We start from the raw sequence: 21,529 nt of genomic DNA on the forward strand, positions 1-21,529 counted from the left end.
AAAATGTATATTAAATTTAATAATTTTAAGATTTAGATTTTATATTATAATTTTATATTTTATGTATTTAATTTATTTTTCTAATGTCACCTAAAATCTTCGTTTTTTTTTCTACCTTATCTTTAGAGAGGTTAGAGCATATCTTTATTGTTTCCATGAATTTGGACTTTGGGATCATAACAATGCTCTTTTTAGGTCAGGAGATTAATTAATCATACAGTTTATCTCCAATAGGTAGTGATGATTTGAAAGTCCTTGGGTGTATCTATTGTTCTGTGCCTTTTATTTTTCAGATCAAAATCATTATATACTGATATGCTAGCTATTAAGCAATCATTGTGGCTTGGTTTTCAGTGATCTGATATCACTGGTTTGAATGGATTTCTTCCTTTTCTTTTTTGCATTGATATGACTTTTGAGGAAGTGAATATTTTGAAAAGAAAGTCAGTAATTTTTAGTTTCTTTTATTATTATTTAATTAATATAAATATTAAATTACTTTTAATAAATAAATTCTATTAATTTATGCATATAAATTCTAAAAAATATAGATGTTTCGGGAGTTATTTGAAATCGAATGTGGATTGAGCTTGTTTACGAGACCCAAACGTTTAATGGAGTGGTCTTTGACTTGTCCTGCATCAGAGAGCCACCATCCGAATTGTGTATTTGAAAAGGTGGAGAGTGATGATACCTGCAAGACACTCCGATGCCTAAGTTAGCAAGAGGTTAAGTAGGTTTTAGTGTATTGGACTTGAGTGTACCTGAGTTGGTCAGTGTATTTATAGGAGATGAACCAATAACTACCGTTGAAATAGTTCCACTTCTGATGATAAATAATCGTCCCTTTATCTTAGGGTTGTTGAGATCTCTCTTCTAGAAATGAGAAAGAGATTTACGGAGACAGTTATTTACTTAGATAAGTGTTAAGTGCCTGCTTACGTCGAACCCGACCTCTTGAAGGAGGTCGGGCAAGTGGTAGAGGCCAATCTGTTGGATTGGGCATTTTAACTCGATTTGGGTCTAGCTTTGTTATTTGGGTCAGGGTATGAATAATAGATATAAATTATATTGATTTATATGTATAAATGTTGATAAATATAAATATGAAAGAAGTCGTGGATGACCGCGTTCTTTGCAGTGATTTGAAACATCTGGTTAGAACGTAATGCCAAAATATTCAATAATAAAAGAGCAGGTGTTGAGATCATTTAAACAAAGACGTTGTTGAGCTATAACGAGTGGAATGAACGTCATCCTATTAGTGGTTGATGGCAATACCGGAGATGTCACGGGATTGATTTCTATTGTATGTAGCTAAGTTATGTTTGTCTGTTTTGTTCTACTCTAATGTGTTGAGCTTGTTTTGTTTCAAAAAAATATAAATATAAATTATATATTTTTTGTATATAAAATTCTTATAAATATATATTAGGGATTAATATTTAAAAAGAATCTTATAAGATTTTAATCTTTTCTACTATAATTGTTAATTTTTGTGGTGATGATTTTATTTCTAAAGTCGTATAACTCATTTTATTAGTGTTTACGTTGAGAATTTAGATAAACAAAAAAGACCTAATACAAAAAGTTTTTGTTACTAACAAAAAATGGATCCCAAAATCTTATAACTTACAAAGTAAGAGAAAAATGAGTACAAGAATAACAAGAATCCAATGAGTACAAGAAGAAAGATTAATTATTCAAAAGAAGAAGAAGACAAAACTGCTACTGATCAACACATCCCTGCTTGTTTGTTATTTGTTATTGCACATCTCTCTTATTTTATTCTATTGCTTGATCTAAAGATATGGTCTTCGTCTGAGCCATTATGTTTTGCATGTGATCTGTTTGTTTTTGTTAAATTAAAGCATCTATGTCCTAATTGGTGGGGGTTTATACTAGAAAATTTGTTTAAAGAGGAGCCTAACATTTATATATATTTTTAGATTATGATAACTTAGATCTTTGTATAATTACACATGACAAATATATTTAGTTCTTGTGAGAGTTCTGCCCATAATTAAGGTAAGGAAGAAAAATAACAAGATATTTTGGTTGTGCTTAAATAAATAAGCGAATATAACGTTTGGCTAAGTTTCATGAAATGAAAATTGCGATATATATTTTTTGAAGACTTATTAGAGGCCAGATGAATTGTATGTTACGTTTGATAAAGGGCCATATTAAATGGTTGCTATATCCGTATATACCGAATCGGAAAACCTGATTATACTTTTACTATTATAACCTTCGGAAAACTCTACAATGACATTTTTTCCTGTCAAAATTCAAATGTTGTTACTGCTTGATCCTTCGAATAATTTCATAATGACAATTTTAGCCTTGTTAATGTTATTACTATTTTTTTTCTGTTACATTTATAATTTTTCATATACTTTTAATCTTCCACCGGTTTTAGAAAAGATAATTCATTACATGATATCAAAATATTTATGAACAAAATATCTTAAATTCAATATAATCTTTACTATATTTATTTTTTCGGTTAAATTTTTAGATTTTTGAACTTCTAACTCTATCAATTTAATAACTAGTTTAATTTTTATAAGAATAAGTACGGGAGCCAATGATCTAAGCGTACTATGAGAATAAAGGAAGGATAAGATCATAAAAGTAATTTTAGGAAGTGAAATTAAAATTGAGTTTTAATAGGAAAGAACTCAAAATGTTTAGTAAGGAGTTTTTGTCGGAGAATTTTATTCCTATTCTAAGTGGATTCTTGATTCAGGAGCCTCTCACCATATGTGTCCAAGTAGGAAGTGGTTTACTACCTATGAAAGCATAAATGGTGGCACAGTTTTAATGGGCAATTATCATGCTTGTAAAACTGTGGGGTTGGGTACTGTAAGAATCAAGATGCATGGTGGTGTCGTAAGAACCTTAAAGGATGTGAGACATATTCCAGACTTGCGGAAAAATCTGATCTCCATAGGTTTGTTGGAGAAAAATGGTTGCAAAATAGTTGCGGAAAATGGGGTACTGAAAGTTGTTCGTGGTTCTTTGGTAGTGATGAAAGGAGTTCGTCATGGTAATCTTTATTCTCTTTTGGGGACAACGGTTATAGGTGAATTAGCAGTTGGAATCGGTGGAAGTAGAGATCAAACAGATTGCACGAGAATATGGCACATGCGGCTTGGACATATGTCAGAGAAAGGTCTATCATTGCTTTGTGGACAAGGTTTGCTGAAGAAGTGCTTTTAAGTCTTGTCGCTCATGGTGATCTTGAGTTGGAACAACTAGACGTGAAGACTGCATTCTTGCACGGTGACTTAGAGGAAGAAATCTACATGTATCAACCTGAGGGTTTCAAGGTTGAGGGTAAAGAAAGTCAGGTATGTCGCTTAAGGAAATCGCTATATGGATTGAAACAATCTCCTCGGCAATGGTATAAGCGATTTGACTTCTTTATGTTAAAACAAGGTTTTTCCAGAAGTAATTATGATTGTTGTGTATACATTCGTAAGCTTCTTGGAGGTGATTATATCTATCTTCTATTGTATGTGGATGACATGCTTATTGCCTTATCATCAACAATAACAACTACATTCACATCTTCTTTTCATATTATTATTATTATTTTATTTTATTTTCCTTTTCTCTTTAGTAATTATATAGCGAGTGCATTATTGTGAGTAGTGTTCAATTTCATATTACTTTGTAGCTATTAGAAGTCAAAATTTCGCTGCAGACTCAACACGTACAATGTGTACAATGAAAGTTTAGGAAGTATTAGAGATATGACCATTAATGTTACATTGTTCTGTCAGGTTATACTTTTAGGATGAGTGGTTTCATGATATGGTATTAGAGTTCTAGATCCGAAAGGTCAAAAGTTCAATTCTTGGTGAACTCCAAAACCAACTTAAGTTTTTGGAATAAGTGGTTTTATGACATGAGATGTTTATTATCCTGGTATCGGATGGTTATTCTGGATAGTATGGGTGATGTTCATTTTATTCATGGACCAAAAATTTAATCCATTGTACATATTGTACGCTTAGGCCATTGGCTCCCTACCAGTACTTGAAATTTTATTATTCTTTATCATATTTTACCAATTTATATTAGAATTTAACTTTTATATTATATCATTGTAAAATAGTTTTGCACTGACAAATGTTATATTATGATATTAGTAAAAATTAAGGTTACGAAAAGGAAAAGTATGAGGAGACAATAGTTTTATTGTACAATGCATACAATGGGGTTTAATTGAAATTAAAATTAAATTATGGGTACAAGCATTAATTATAAAGATTTGATAATTTAAATTTTTTAAAAAATTAGGATTCAGTTATATGAAACCTAAAACCACGAACATCTCTCTCTGAAGGGCAAGGACAGACCAAAAACGCAGCCCTTCCTACCGACGGTGATAACGCATCTTCTCCCTAGCTCGTGTATTGTCACCGGAAGTCCGCACAGGTGAACTCCCAGCAGGGCATTCTGGTCGTCCGGTGCGTTCTGACGGCACCGCATCAAGTCCACCTGCGAGAAACCCCAGTGCAACCCAGCAGCGGCTGAGCTCTATGCCGCTGCAACACCGCCTCTGCTACTCCTCTCTTTTTCATTCTTCCCCTTTCATCAACACAGGTTCTATGCTTCTTCCTTCCCGTGTTCTTTTATTTATTTATGTTAACTAATTTTTAATTTTGCTTTTAGTGTTTAGATTAGGCTTAGATTAATGGATTGATACTTTTTGGATTCCAAAATGTTTGATGGCTGATTTTTCTGGATTGATTGCTGCTTAAATTGAGTGTAAAATCCCTGTTTACATATTGTGCACACCATATGCTCGATGAAATACCTGAGTGAAACTTTTTATTTAATTCCTATGTTTGACCAGCATTTGTCTTAAATTTTGTTATCTTTAGGCATTCCGTCGCAGCCGGCTTGCGACTTCCTTGCGACGTCGGCATTCGCAAGTTAGAGGGATTACAAGTGGAGTCAGGCTTGAGACGTCCATCACGCCACGGAAGAGCATAAATGGAGTTGAATTTCATTCAACTGCTATGTGGTGTTCCATTGGCTGTCAGTAACGGAAATTCATCAAATTCACATAACAATGATCCCAACCATTGCGTAGAAGAGGGTGAGGAATCCAACAAGGTAAACAATTTATGTGAAGGCATGCATAGCGAATGGTTATTTGTTTATGATTTTTATTCATTCCACTTAGTGAAAGTAGGGGGCTCTTTTTTATGTTAAATGCTTCAGTAGATGCAACAGAAGCACTCCACATGCAACCACTTCTATGGTTTTATTAAATTCTTTTTATGATTATATGGACGAAGAATTCGCATGTGATAATTCAATTTCATGTATATTTGATATGTGCAAAATTTGCGTGTGATAATGATTCCAAAGCTCCACTGAAACCGTATTAGTGAAGTATATAATATAAAATCTAGCTAATGGAGATATGGTTATCTAGACTCTTTGTAAAAATAATTGTTAAATATCCAGGAGATATGAATTCATGGTTGACTAAATATTTATCCTGCATATTTACATTAACTATATTTATATGATGAATAAACTAGATAGAGAATAAATTAAATGTCGCTCCGGTACATGATTAAATTAATCCGACCTTACACGATTATTTAGTACATTACTATGCAAGTAGTTAATTGTTGTCATCTTTTTGTGTTGTTTAGCAGATGGTTCCTCTGGAGGCCTCTCAGAATATGAAATTTGGTGCTCCGGTTTGCCGGCATGAGCGCCAACAAGCTGGTAGCTGCATGTCTTTGTTAAGCTCATTCGGCAGCAGTTAGAATCTATTGAAAATGGTTTCGAGTACCTTTAATATTTTTATTCATGGATATAGGATTTCAATAGTTATTCATTTGTCAGCAATTGTAGATGAAGATGCTATTTTTCAAAGACGCAAATGCCAAGTGTGATGCTTTTGTTGTTAGCAACGGATGGCTTTATTCTCTAAAGATATAGGTATCCGATGTATTCGTAATTGTTGCAAGAAACTAGACTTGATTAATTCCAATGAACCAATTTAATCTAGATAAGTTCTGATACTTTGTTGTATAAGGAGCTTGATTAATTTCATTTGGTGTGCAGCTAGTCGCTTTAGATAGTAGTTACATATTTATCTTTACTTAGATGTGTTGGATGTTCATTTATGTATGAAATCGGATGTTTACTGTAACTGTATACGTGGATGGTTGTTTTCGGGTATTCAACCCTTGTAAATTGTAGCAGGTACTCAAAACAAATTATAGTATATTGGTTCAAGAACAGTGATAATGAAGTCAACACTTATCAAATTCAAGTAATGTCAGCTTGAAATACAAAAGAGATATCTCTGTACTAAGAAATAGTATACTAGATGTTCGGTTCACCATGTATCTAGATGGTTACTTTCATAAGAAAAATAGATGGTCATTTTCGACTCACTCGTCAGTGTCATGCTTGAATTCATTTACACCAACAGATTCACATAAGTTCTAAAAAAAAGGGATCCACCACAAAAATGTCATCCCAATGTGTCATAAATAAATTTCCAAGACTCTACCTAGTAAATAAGGTAAATATTCAAATCTTATCAAGTACGTTATCTTAAGTATGCTAATTTTTTCTTCCTTTGAACTTTCTCCCTTTAGGCAATCCTTCTGTACGTTATTTCAACGTCCTAGTGCTTGGAGCTGTGAATGGTGATCTAACTTACTTTTTACCCATCTGATTTATAGCTTGGACTGTAGAAAAATGTATGATTGGATCGTCGTGAATAAATACTCACTCAATAGGTTCTCTGCAATCCAAGTGAATATTCTTTTCAGTTTATAATCAAGTAAGAAAAATTAAAACAACATGAGACATAAAAATTGTATTCATTCCAGCTGCTAATAAAAAAAATAGCAGCCTCGTGTAGAGAAAGGAAATCTTTAGCAAGAATTTAACTGGATGTAGAGACCAAATCAACCAATTATAAACATAACAATGAGAAAGGTAAATAAGAATCACACAGCACAACAACATGTTATCACCAAACAATAATGGCTACAACAAAAAATAACCACCACAAAATAAATTAAAGTAACCATCCGTTTTAGTAAACGTCAGGATTGAATATCTAAGACTAGATCCTGCTTTTCAGCACCATATATACACTAGTTTACGTAGAAAACAGAGACTTTTTTAGCATTATCTTTTAAAAAGGTGATGTCACTACAATCAAATTAAAATAGCAATTTCCATTATGAAAAATGACCATCCAATTGCCTGAAAAACTAACCATCTGACATGTAATTGATCTCATCATGTGTACATCGAGTTAGTAGCAAATACAAAAAAAAAACATACATCTAATACCAATGCAACAACATAGATGCAAGTACTAATTAATTAAGGAAAAAGAAATAAAATAAAATCCCCTCGTTTCTAACACTCAACTCTCATTCTACCCTCAATTTCAGCAACAATCCAAGATGCTCTCAAAATCAATTCCAGGAGCATTTAAGAATAAAAAATGATCTCATAATATATATAGTGGCATAAAAAATTCAAAAACGATCACTCAATTATTTTATGGACTAATTGATCTTAAACATTCAACCTGTTTTATAAAAAAAAGGTCAACAATTGATAGAAATTCATTAGAAAAAATTATAACAAAGTCGTCATGTAATAAGATCACACATGAATGTTCATCCAAAGTGAGTTAGAAGGTGAGCCACATTAATTTTAATTTAATGTCAATGGTGTAAGAAAACTAAAATTTTGTAAATGGCATTCCCAATTGCTAAAACCAAGCCAACATAAAAAATGAATAAAAAAAATCTGCATCAAACACTCTTATCCCTTTTCAGTTTCTATGCTGAAGATGAAAAATAATGCAAAGGCTTTGGTGAACCTGCAAAAAGATCTAATACATAATTCTCTATATCATTCACAGTTGTACTTTTTTCACTTCTCATCAATGCTTGATCAATTTTCCCAAGTGAATTGTCGGTAAACATGAACAACTTTTTGAAAAACTGAATTTTAACACTATCACACTAATTCTAAAAGTAATAAGTTAGGAATTTACTTATACTCTAATATGAAATTAATAAAAATTTCACACATTAACATTCATTTATATAGCCAATGACATAAGCAATACCATTTAATCAGTAGAAACAATTTGTATCATTCATTACAAATTTTTTTTCTCTAAATGAAACTCTGCGGTCCGGGTTTAAAAATCCTAACGGTCCAGGCCAGAGATGAAAATTATTTTAAATTTATTACAAACCAATAACAACAACCTAAACTAACTACAAAAATGGCTCCTGCTGCTATTTTACCATGGTTAATCACGTATTTCATCAACAAAATCTATCTACAATCAAACATGCAACAGCGATTACCGATCAAAAAATGAACAACTTCACCCACTTACCTTGGATGGTTAGGATTCTTCCGGTGATGATGTTCGTTGTGTTTCCGGTGAACCGTTGACTAGCAGGCGGCTATTTATTCAAGGTCGACTGCTCCGCTGCTCGGAGACAACGGGCCCGCGCGCCAAGTACTCTACAGATGCTCGGTTCAGTGTTGAGATCTCCTTGGCGGCAGTTATGGTCGGCGGCGTCTCGCCCAGCGGCTCGGTTGCAGCGACGGCCAGATGTTCAGCGACGGCGCCGTACTTGCGGGCAAAGAAGAAGTTGCTTGCTTTTAGCTGTGACCTTCTTCGGTTGCAGGTTGCAGGGGTTCAGGGTTCTATCGCCGTCACAGGTCTCTGCAACGAATTGGGAGGGTTTTAGTGGGGGAGGAGAAACGGCGAAACAACAGAGATTGGGAATTTGGGGAAAAAGTGGAAATAGCAGAAATTTGGTGGTGTGTTAAAGTAAACAGCTATAATAGGATTAGGGTTAATTTTATCCTTTAATTTCAATTGGGCCTAATAAAGAGCCCATTGTAGGCATTATATACATATTTCATTGTCTCCCTAGCGGAACTCTTCTAAAATTTATTCTCAACAAATCAATGCTACTGATTTATGTTTACAAACCCCAATAACATTGATGAATATATTATATTCCTGAAAATTGTTGGCGGGCAAGCGCCTATGTTTGCTTAGTCATGCCTCCACCGTCCAACTCTGCTTGTAGGTTTCATTCAATTCTTTGAAGTTTGAACATCCATGTAGAAGAAGTACATCAAACCACCAATCATGAAACTCAGATTTAAGGGAGTGCACGCATGTTTCAATCTAGGCTTCCTCCTCACCGTCAATAACTCTAGCCGTCAACTTCTTTTTTGCCGTCAGCTTCTTTTATGCAATCAGAAGCTGGTTTTGAATTGGTGAGTTCCAACAAATTATCTCGTTCTTTGTTTTTCTATTTATTGTTGTCTTTGATTTTGGTATTGAAAATATCATTAAACTAGTCTTTTGATTGTTGAAAATAATCGCCTACGTGAATTTGTTATTGATTATCACTGAAAATAATTTGTTGAAAATATATACAATGCTAAATTTTTTGTTGCTGAAAATTTGTTCTATGCCAATGAATATAGTACTGATTATAGAATTTTTATAGGATAATTTTTTCACTTTTCCATATATAGAATTAAAAAGAGAAAGAAAACAAGTCTGCCCGTGAATACATTATTGATATTGAATCTTATTTTCCAAAGCTCCATCCTATGTATACAAATAAGAAGACAAATGGCGTTATACTGGGGGTTTTAAAATGGAAAAATTGGGATTTCACCTGGTCTTTTTTCTCTGGTGTTGATAGATTAGAAAATGTGTAATAGGATTTGTAATGAATTTGTATAATAGGGGAGAAAGTATATTGAATTAGTGTTGTATTACTAGTGAATAGCATGAATGAAAAGAAGTACGAACACAAACGTTTTCCTGCTTCGAGTGAGGGTTATACTCCAGAGCCAATTTTCTAATGGCCAAATGATAATTCTCTACTCTCTCCTGATGCTACTTTTACCTTATATCAATCATTCTCATACTCAAAACGTAACTAACTTTGCCACGTAGGCATTCTAGAAGCAATTTGTTACATCACATAATCTTGGTGCCAAGTTGGGTGTTTCTTTCTTCTAGGACCCAACATCTCTGGCCCATGACTCTCTTCTTTTTCATCTTCAATTAGTTCCTCTTCAGCTGGGCCTTGTTGATTTGGATTTGGGTTTGCATCAATTATCCCCCTCTCCACTATGACCTTGTCCTCAAGGTCCACATCTAGAAACTCCCTGCTAAGTTCAACCATATCTACCCATGTGGTCTCATGGCGAGGAACTCCTTCCCAATCAACAAGGTGTTCAGTTCGAGGTCCTGTCGGAGTGGAGACAACATGACTTGCTATGATGGCGGCTGGGTGTGGCTGCAGGGAAGACGGTAATTTAGCTGCAGATGGCACTGACACTGGCGGAGGACCGTGGAAGGGTTTCAGCACTGAAACATGGAAGACCAGATGAAGGGCACACGACTTCGGCAGCTCCAACCGGTAAGCCACCTTCCTTATCTTCTGAATGACTTTGTAGGGACAATAATATCTCTTCCGCAGTTTATTATGTGGCTCCAAGGATAGGGAGCGCTGCCTATATGGTTTAATCTTGAGTAAAACCCAATCCCCAATGTTAAATTTCATGTCCCTTCCATGTGAATAAGCTTGCTACTTCATTTTATTTTGAGCCCTTTGAATAAAGTAAGTCAGTTCCTTATTCAAAACTTCCCTCACCTTTAACATCTCATCCACCTCTATAACACTCGTAGTACCTGATGAGTACCCAGGGAGTACATTCATGGGAAATCCAAATAAAGCTTCGTGTGGAGTCATGTTAATAGTAGAATGGTAGGAGCCATTGTAACAGAACTCTGCCCATGTTAAATAGGAGGTCCACTGTTTCGGATAGGTGTGTGTGAATACGCGTAGGTACTGCTCAAGTGTTTTGATTAACCACCTCTGTTTGGCCATCACTCTGAGGGTGATATGCAGAGCTATAAAGTAACTTAGTCCCACTTAATTCAAACAAACTCTTCCAAAACCGACTTAAGAAAATCGGATCTCGATCCGAAACAATAGTAACAGGAAAGCCATGTAACCATACTACTAAATTAATGAATACCTGTGCCACATCCTTGGCTGTAAACCCAGGTTTCAGAGCACTGAAATGGCCCACTTTGCTGAAACGGTCCACCACCACTAAGATCCCTGTAAACCCAGCCGACTTAGGAAGTTGCACAATAAAATTCATAGAAATATCGGTCCATGGTCTAACCGGAATTGACAAGGGCTGTAGCAAACCTTGGGACTTGGCAGGAATGTACTTAGTAACTTGGCACTCTTGACAGTGCTCAACAAACCTGTGAACTTGGCCTCGCATTCCAGGCCAAAAAATGACTCCCCAAGGGCCTTGTAAGTCTATAGAATTCCCCCATGACCGCCCCTAAGTGATGAGTGAAACTCTTGCAACAATAATTCCCTTAACCCTTTGAAATCGGGAACCCAAACTCGCCCTTGATACATCAAAAGACCCTCCTTGACTGTATAATCTGGGCCCAATTCCCCTGTTTTCAACTTATCATGGAGGCGCAGCATGGCTGGATTAGTCTGATTCTCTTCCAATAAATCCTCCATCAGTGTGAGATGGATTGAGGTGAAGGCCCTGAATTCATGAGCTATAGTTGTCTCTGGATGCCTGGACAGTGCGTCTGCCACCTGGTTTTGTTTTCCCGGTCGGTATTCTATGTCAAAATCATATCCCAGTAATTTATGCAAATAAAATTGTTGTTCAAGGGTCAACACCACCTGTGTCAGTAGCTCTTTTAAACCCTGATGATCAGTTTTTACGGTGAATTTTCTGCCTAGTAGATGATGACGCCATTTGACAACCGCCTGAGTAATGGCATACAACTCTCGAATATAGGCAGAAGACATAGCCAACTTCGGGTTTAGTTTCTTGCTAAAGTAGGCTAAAGGGTGCCCATTCTGGGATAGGACAGCACCTATCCCGGTGTTAGATGCATCGGTCTCAACAGTAAACCTCTAAGAAAAATCCGAAAGGGATAGCACAGGTGTGTAAGTCATGGCTGTCTTCAATTTGTCAAATGCCATGTCCGCTTCAACACCCCAATGAAAATTGTTTTTCTTCAGCAATTCAGTGAGTGAATGAGCTAGTTGGGCATACCCCAAAACAAATTTTTAATAATAGCCTGTTAACCTAAGGAAACCCCTCAATTGCTTAAGGGAAGTTGGCTTCGGCCAAGCTTGTATTGCCTCAATTTTAGAAGGGTCAACCTTGATTCCCATAGAGCACACAACATGTCCCAAATAATCAACCTGATTTTGACCAAAAGAACATTTATAAGCTTTAGCATATAGATCATGAGTACGTAGGACAGCAAGAGTAGTTTTGAGATGCTCCAAATGATCCGCCCATGTGCGGCTGTAAATGAGAATGTCATCAAAGAAAACTGCGATGAATTTTCGTAGGTAAAGTTGAAAAATCCGATTCATGGTAGCTTGGAATGTAGAAGGGGCATTAGTAAGGCCGAATGGCATTACCACAAACTCATAGTGACCCAAATGAGTTCGAAAGGCTGTCATGTGCACTGAATTTTCATTCATTCTGATTTGGTGGTAGCCCGACCGCAGATCAATCTTAGAAAAATATTCAGCACCAAAGAGTTCATCAAGTATCTCTTCTATAGTTGGTATAGAAAATTTGTCCTTAACTGTAATTGCATTGAGAGCCCTATAATCAACGCAAAAGCGCCAACCACCATCCTTCTTTCTTACCAAAAGCACCGGGCTAGAGAATGCACTATGGCTTTCTCTAATCACACCGGTTTCAAGCATCTCCGCGATCAAACGCTCCATTCCTTTTTCTGAAATTGAGGATATTTGTAGGGTCGTACCTTAACCGGCTGGGCACCCGGTATGAGCTCAATTTTATGGTCAATCACCCTAGTGGGAGGAAGCCGTGTAGGTTCCTCAAAAACCTGTTAGAATTCTTTCAAAAGCTGCTGAATATCTACAGGGGCTGTTGGTTTGCTGTTGGTCTCTCCCTCAATCATTCTCAGGTGATAGAATGTAGTAATGACCTCATTTGTCACCAATTTCTGCAGCATTCTATTACTGAGCCCTTCTGATTGCAATAGCCTTTCTCCTTGTAACTTCACCTTCAAATCATACACTACAAACTCCATAGTCAACAACCCATAATGAGTAGTGACATAACCAAGACCCATAAGCCATTGGACACCTAGAACCAAATCTGCACCTTGTAAGTCCAACACATACATGTTGATGTTAAAGTTGTAGTCTTGGAGAATCAAGACAATTTCCTCACACTGTGTCTGACAGCCAATACTATCTCCATTTTCCACTATACACCGCCAATATAAAAATTTATTTTATGCACTTAAAGGTAACTATTTTAAGTTATGAATTTAAAAATCAACCATATTATATATGTAAAAAAACTTAATCACCAATCAATGATATATATAATTAGTTTTTGCTACATATACGCAATTACGCATAAAAACTAAATCTTGAAAGGTTAAATAAAATCTCATATTTTTAAAATTCTTAGCTTATTATCTTTGTATATTAAGATAATACTATTGGATTACTGATTTTTCTATATCCAAACTTTGAGTTGAAAATCAATTTAAGAAAAAAATACAAGTAAAATTATAAATTGATATCTGACCATTTTGTATTAGATGAATTAAAAAATTTTGATAAATTAGTCTTTATTTCATAAAGAAATTGCACAAAATAATTTCTAACAATGAATAGATTAGTTATTATTTTTTAAAATTTAAACAATTTAATACTTCAACCATACTATCTTTTAGAAAAAAAAAAATTGAAGATTGAAGGAGTAATTTGTCTAAAAAAAACAGATAAATTTATTAATTTTTTGTTAAAAAAATGAATTTTCTAATAAGAAAAATATTATAGACCAATTTAAATTATCAATCTGCAACTTTAACAGACTATATATTAATTTTTGAAATCTTATTTTATATTAAACAACTGTTTATTTTTAAGAAACATTTTTAATTGCTGCCCTCCTAAACTCAAGTCAATTACGCCAATAGAATAGTCAACTTCACACGAACTTGGAAATAAATGGTTTTCAACAAGAATAAAATGAAAATTTACGTACAGCTTGGTCCTTACCTCAGTTAGTGTCAAGGTATAGTTGCTTCCCTTTCATTTTGCTAACGATAATTTAATTAAATATATTAAATTATTTAATCATTTTCAATTATCAATATTACTATTATTACATGAAATTAATTGTATCGAATTTTTTTTGTTTACGGTATCTTTCAATCTAACCAGTCAAGAACTAAGATTTAGTTTGGTAAACAGTTTAATTAAGTTCTTTTAAAAAAAAGATTAATTTCTACGTACAAGTATTTTGCGCTTACAAGCTTTACAAGTCTGAAGAGAACGAAACCCCATAAACGTGCTGCTTATGTTATGGGCCTCTTTAACAGACTTTTAAATCAATCCAAATTAATTAACACGTGAATATATAACTTTCATTTTTCAAAAGATTCCGTTTCCTTTTTCGAGTTTCTTGCTAAATTTGTTCGATCTTCTTCGTGCGCTCTCTCTTTGCCTTCGATCTCTTTCTGTTTTTTTCGATTTTCATGGTTTTTGAAATCAAGTTTTGAAATTGTTTTGAAGATAATGGAACTTCAGAAATACACCCAAACGATTACAGAAATATACCCAAAAGATTATAAAAATACATCCAAACGGTTACGGAAATAAACCAAATGATTACAGAAATACACCCAAAGGATTTAAGAAATACACCCAATATCAGGAGGAGACAATATATTTCTTCTTGAAATCTTTTAATATTTTGTTGGTTAAGGATGAGGCATATGACAGAGACAATCTAGAAAAAAAAACTTAGAAGAACAGTAAAACAGTACCTTGAATAATGTTTTTTCGTTTTTTCTGGTGATTTTTTATGAAGATTTGTATCTTTTCTTCTTGATTTCTTCTACTATTCGCAGAATCGTAGTTTGTTTTGAATGTCGCTTGAATCTTGACGGTTTGCGTTTTGATTAAGGAAGAAGAGAAAATGAGAGAGCGAGAGAGGGAGAGAGCGCGTTGGGAAACCACCGGACGGGGAGGGTCGAGGCAACAATTTTTAGGTAAAGATCCGAGGGTTTGGAACCGAGATGAGTATCTTCGATTGGAACAGGACTCGTTCACTGTGTTTGTAGACAGACTACCGGTAGACATATCGAAACAAGAATTGTTTGGTTTGTTTTCATGGACAGGGAGGATTAATGATATTTACCTCTCCAGGAAGATGAGGAGTGGCATGGTGTATCTCTTTGCATTCATCCGATATACCACAAAGGGTGGAGCTTTAAAAGCAATTTCAGAGATGAATCGCTTGTGCTTAAGGGGGAAGGAGATCTTTGTAGGGGAGGCAAAGTATAGAAGGGATGTTTCTAAGGGAAAGCGGACTCTGGAAAATGCAGATACAAGGAGAGAACCAGACAAAAAGAAGATTGAAGGGGGGAAATCTCAGATCGAGCTTGATTATTCTCTGGTAGATAGTGTGGCTGCCAGAGGGATAAGAATAGATCCGACTGATAGCCAACCGGGGGGAAGCAAAGCATTGGAAAATACAAATGATCCGCACGCAAGTAACTTGCTGAAGGACGGAGAGGGCTTGGGGGTAAGGACAATCAAGGCCTCAGTGGAGGAGAATAATTGGAATTGGTTGAAGCGGAGCATTGTTGGAAGTACTGTGCAGGCTATTGATTTCCGGTTATTAAGCGTCGTAGCTCGAACGGAATGGCCTAAAGTCGTAAAGGTTTATGCATTGGGAGCATACAAAGCCTTGTTAGTCTTTGATAGCACAAACAGTGCGGATGAGGCGCTCACTATCCACATGACTGATTTCTTGAAGTTTTTTTATCGAGTAGGACGCTGGAGCGAGTATGATCGTTGTGACAGTAGACGAGTATGGATTGAGTGTATCGGAGTTCCGCTACACACGTGGTCTGAAGCTACATTTCGTGCGATTGGTGAACAATGGGGAGAGGTCGTGGTGTGCGAGAACGCAACAGTGTCATGCTTGTCGTTTAGCGCTGGTCGGGTGTTAATTGATACGCCAAGGTTTGATGTTATTCACGAAAAGATATGCATGCACGTTGGCAAAAATAGGTTTGATGTTTTTGTATCGGAAGTGAGGAGTGGAACTTGTGACTCATTGAGCGGTGCAGAGGGGGGCGCTGTCGCACGGAACCAGGGGTGGTCTCTTGGCGAAGGCTCCGCTGGCATGGGCATTACAAGAGTTTATGAGGCTAACTGTCATGGGAGTCAGGCCACAGGGGACATATCGGCAGATGTGATACTGCCGACGGTGAGGGAGGAAGATCAGGTGAAGGGTAAAGTAGTAATCTCATCAGAAGATCTGAATGAGTGGAATAACGAATTTTTTGTTTCCAAAACAGTAACGCCTACATTTAAGGGATTTGATCTCAATTTATCACAAGAGGATATTGGGGGATTACGCACTAATTATGGGGAAACAGTTTCAGATAGAACTAAGTCATGGGACGTTCCTGGTGGGCAAATATGTGCTGAGGTAGAGGCTGCTATTAGTGCTAAGGGGATTGGTTTGAGGCCCACTGAAGATGGAACCCAAAACTGTTCCTCCAATGTTAAGGGACTTACTTTGGGCTTCCAACACACAGGCCCAAAAATTGGAATTGAAGGGAAAACTGGGCTGACTGGCGCTGGTTGCTTGCTGGATCGGGTGTCACATATGACCCGGACCGAAACCTGTGCTGGTGAGGACTCGGGGCGTGCCTTCGATGGAGTTTACGAGGGCGGTGCGGCGGTCTTCGGCGGGGGACGGACCCAGTCTTCTTGTGCCGATCCTTTGTCGAAAGAAGGGGAAGCTCATGAAGGCGAGGTAGTGCGCCGGGGGCAGGGATGGCTGGAAACTCAAGCCGAACCGGGAAGCCCGAGCCTTGACCATGACAGGACTGGGGAGCTGAGGTCACCGGCGATGAATGCGGTGATCCTTGAGGGGCGACCGGATTTGTGGGTAGGGACGGATCGAAGGAGCGGTGGGGATCGAGATATGGGTTTGGCTGGAACAGACCGAGTTGGGGGAAAGGCGGGGAATGGTGGGACTGACGACTTGGGGGTGGCGGACTTGCAGCCCGATGGCAGTGGTCTGGGACTGGTAAAGTCACTGGTGGTGGAAGGCACGAAGGCTGGTGAATCAATGGATGCAGTGGGTGATGAAGTACGGGCTGCAGCTATGAATGGTGGTGAGTCAGAGACATCTGAAACTACACGACTAGAAGAGATGGAAGAAAATCGGAAGGCGTGGAACTTAGCTCTGGAGTGTGGAGCTGTGCAATATGACGAGGAAGACGATATTATGCTGATACTCCAGGAGCAGAATGAGGCACTAGCACTGAAGAAAAAGCAGGCCAAACAGAAAGAAAAGGCTAGAAGAAGTCGTCCAAAAAATCGGAATAAGGTGTGTAAAACTATTTTAAAATGAATTTTTCATCCTGGAATGTTAGGGGGTTGGCGGGAATTGGTAAACTGAGTATGGTGAAGAATTTTAGGAGGAGATTTAATTTGCATATGTTAGGCTTGATAGAGACAAAAAAAGAGGTTTTGACTAAATTTGATGTAGTACAACTGTGGGGTAATGATGTAGTAGGATGGGAGTTTGTGGGATCGGAAGGTGCCTCTGGTGGTCTACTGTTGATGTGGGATGAAACGGTTTTTAATATGAGAAATTGTCATAAAGGAGCTAGATGGTTATGTGTGGATGGAGTGCTGGTTAAAAATAATTTTCGGTGTGCCTTCTGTCTAGTGTATGGTGAGCATATTAGGGAGGAAAAACTTATTGTGTGGGAGGAGCTGAGTTTCATATCAGGCTTATGTCAATTACCTTTCTGCTTTATGGGAGATTTTAATGAGATTACTCAAGTAGAGGAGAGAAAGGGGGCTACTTCTATGCTGGTATCCGCAGTTGAGTTTAAAGATTGGATTCAAGATATGGAGCTTGTGGATCTCGTTTTGTCTGATTGTAGGTTCACATGGTTCAGGGGCCAGTCATGTAGTCGTATTGATAGGGTACTGGTTAGCTTGGAGTGGCTGGAAGAGTTTCCTGAAACAAGATTACGAGGAGGGCCACGAGGGTTGTCAGACCATTGTCCGTTGGTCATGGATGTCACACGGATGGGAGGGGGACCTAAGCCTTTTCGAAGTCTGGATTCTTGGTTTACTCATGATGGGTTTTTGAGGATGGTGAAGGAGGAGTGGAGGAGCATAGGGGAGAGACAATTCTTGGACAAGCTCAAGGCTATGACGACCCCACTGCGCAGATGGCATAGAGAAAATTTTGGAGATATGGATAGGAGGATTGATAGGTTTGAAGAGGAGATCAGGAAGGTTGATGAAATGGTGAGCAATGGAGTGCATGATGGAACAGCGGAATCAAGGAGGAAGGCACTGGTGAGCTCATGTAAAAAATGGTATATCAGGAAGGAGATCCATTGGAAGCAGATGTCTCGATCCAGACATGCTAAGGAGATGGACAGAAACACTAGATACTTCCACAACATAGCATCGGCAAGGAGGAGAAACAATCGAATTGATGCCTTGAGAATCCATGGAAGACTAGTTAGGAATCAACCCCGAATTAAAGTTGCTATAAGAGAGTTCTACAAGGATTTGTACCATCAGGAGACCTCACCTAATATAGGGTTTCGGGATGGGCTGGTAAGGCAGATATCTGAGGAAGAAGCAACAGGGCTGGAGTTGTTGCCAACTGCTGAAGAAATAAAGTGATGGGTATAACATGAATTTTATCAAGAAATGTTGGACAGAAGTTGGGAGGAAATTTACGGAAGTAGTGTTGGGATTCTTCCAAACAGTTGTGCTGCCAAGGGGCTCGAACGTCACCTGGGTGGCATTGGTACCGAAATTCATTGGAGCTATAGAAATCAAAGACCTTAGGCCAATTAGTATGGTGGGTTGTGTGTATAAGGTTATCTCTAAGGTGTTAGTGAGGCGAATGCGAAATGTGATGCCAGGCTTAGTAGGTGAGACCCAAAGTGCGTTTGTGCAAGGCAGAAAAATTCATGATGGGGCTTTGATAGCCTGTGAAACTGTACAGTGGATTAAGGCTAGAAGAAGAAGCTCAGCGATAATTAAACTGGACTTTCAGAAGGCATATGACAGGGTCAAATGGAGCTTTTTGGATATAGTTCTGCAGAAGATGGGTTTTGGCCAAATGTGGCGGGGCTGGATTAAGGAATGTGTTTGCTCTGTGTCCATGTCGGTGCTTATAAATGGATCCCCTTCTAAGCCTTTCAAAATGGAAAGGGGTCTACGACAAGGAGATCCGTTATCGCCCTTTCTGTTTGTACTAGTTGTTGATGTCCTTCATCGGATGATCGGAGAGGCGGTAACAAATGGGCGCATTTCCCCACTGTTGGTTGGACGAGATCACATTGAGCTGTCGCACTTACAGTTTGCGGATGATACTATACTGTTCTGCCCTCCAGAGGAAGAGACTATAAGGAATTATAAACGCTTACTGCGTTGCTTTGAACTGATGTCCGGGTTGAGTATCAATTTTGAGAAGTCCAGTTTCATTCCAGTTAATTGTGAACAGCATTGGACGGGCCAGATGTGTCAGCTATTGGGATGTAAGGAAGCTTCTCTACCAGTCCGATACCTTGGAATTTCTCTGGGAGCGAATCCAAGGTTAGTTAAGACCTGGAAACCGGTGATTGATAAGGTGGAAGAAAAGTTGAGCTTGTGGAAGGCGAAGACTCTCAATAAAGCGGGCAAACTAGTTCTCATCAAATCCGTCCTCAATAGTTTGCCTATATACTATCTCAGCCTATACAAGATGCCAAAGGCAGTTGCAGAAAAGTTGATCTCGTTGCAAAGACGGTTCTTATGGAGTAAGGAGGATGGGAAGATAGGGATGCCACTAGTGAGATGGGAGATAGTGATGGCTCCTAGAAAGGCAGGTGGTTTAGGAGTGGGAGACGCAGTAATTAGGAATACAGCCCTTTTGTTCAAGTGGTGGTGGAGATTTTCGAAAGAAGATTACCCTTTATGGAAGAGAGTAGTGTGCTCTTGTAACAACATGAACCCCTCTGCGATGCTGTGTGGTCAGCCTGTTCCTGCAAGAGGGGGCCCTTGGAGAGATATCTGTCAGCTCCAGATCAGAGAGCCACAAATCAGAGAAAAGATGATCAGAGGCTTATCTATGGATGTAGGGAATGGCAGAACAATCAAATTCTGGGAGGATGTCTGGCTACCTGGTGGGAGGTTGAAAGAGATGTTTCCTAGACTTTTCTCGGTTTCAAACCTCACAGGATCTGTTATAGGGGAATGCGGGTTTTGGGATGGGCTAGAATGGATCTGGAGTCTCCAGTGGAGGAGAGAATTATTTCAGTGGGAGCTGGAGCTTCTACACCAACTCCATGAGGTCTTGCAGTCAGTAAAGATAACAACTGAGAGGGAGGACAGGGTGGTCTGGAAATATGATAAAACTGGTATTTTTACTACTAACTCCTTTGTGCAGGTGATGCAGGAAGCAGCTCCCCTGGAGGATATTACTAGCTATAGCTTTACTAGTGCTATTTGGAAGGGATTCGCTCCGCCAAGGGTTGAGCTATTTTCGTGGTTTGTTTTGGTTGAGAGGGTGAACACTAAAGAAAGACTATGCAAACTAGGTGTCATTGACCAGCACGATAATTTATGTGTTCTATGTTGTAAGTCTGTTGAGTCTGCTGCTCATCTTTTTATTAGCTGTGAGATCACTTGGCAGGTGTGGTGTGCATGGCTATTCGCCCTTGGCAGGATATGGACTATGCCGGGTACACTAAAACAACACTTTGAGAGCTGGACGAATGCTTCGTCTAGGAAGAATGAGCGGAGGCGGTGGCTGATTGGGTTCTTTGCTGTTATCTGGGCAGTTTGGCTAGAAAGGAATGGTAGAGTCTTCAACAATAAAGGCTCAGGGGTGATGGAAATAATAAACAGATCCTTTATGCTCTCCGACGAGTGGCTTGGTGGTGAATCTCTTGGTTGTTGATGGCAATGCCGAAGATGACTAGAGGGTGTTTACTTCTTGAGTTATGACTAGAGAGTTGTACGTTGAGTAGCCTGTTACTTATGTTTCTTATTGCTCCATCTTGTTGTGTTGAGCACTTTTTATTTCAAAAAAAAAGAAGAGAAAGAGTGCGATATAATGAACGTGTTGTAAGGCGCGTGCGTTAGACGCTCAATTTAAAAAAAAAAATAGTTTAAATAATAAATGTTTATATTAAAAATAACTTGTATTTGTAACAACTCCATTTAAGGGTCTGCCGCTAGCCAATGAGTTGCTGCATGCACAAGGCATGGTTTGAACTCTCGACACTTGCTTAAGCGTGGTTTAGTTTTTTAGTTTTAAAAGTACTTATTTTAAGAGAAAAAAAAAACGTTTTTATTATGAG

General features: G+C 37.9%; 1 protein-coding gene and 1 long non-coding RNA gene across 2 annotated transcripts in view; one reads left to right on the top strand and one right to left on the bottom strand.

Moving 5' to 3' along the window:
- The window catches only part of LOC110270413, a 19,675-nt gene extending 11,143 nt beyond the window's left edge, over window positions 1–8,532 (bottom strand). The window contains exon 1 of the long non-coding RNA XR_002359914.1: window positions 8,426–8,532. This is a non-coding gene — a long non-coding RNA (uncharacterized LOC110270413). The remainder of the gene's footprint in view (window positions 1–8,425) is intronic.
- On the top strand, window positions 17,610–18,860 carry LOC107633948. Its single transcript, XM_016337536.1, has one exon. It carries the CDS (start codon window positions 17,610–17,612, stop codon window positions 18,858–18,860), a length of 1,251 nt encoding a protein of 416 aa, XP_016193022.1.

Source organism: Arachis ipaensis, chromosome B03 (genome assembly GCF_000816755.2).
Source record: "Arachis ipaensis cultivar K30076 chromosome B03, Araip1.1, whole genome shotgun sequence".
Taxonomy (NCBI): Eukaryota; Viridiplantae; Streptophyta; class Magnoliopsida; order Fabales; family Fabaceae; genus Arachis; species Arachis ipaensis.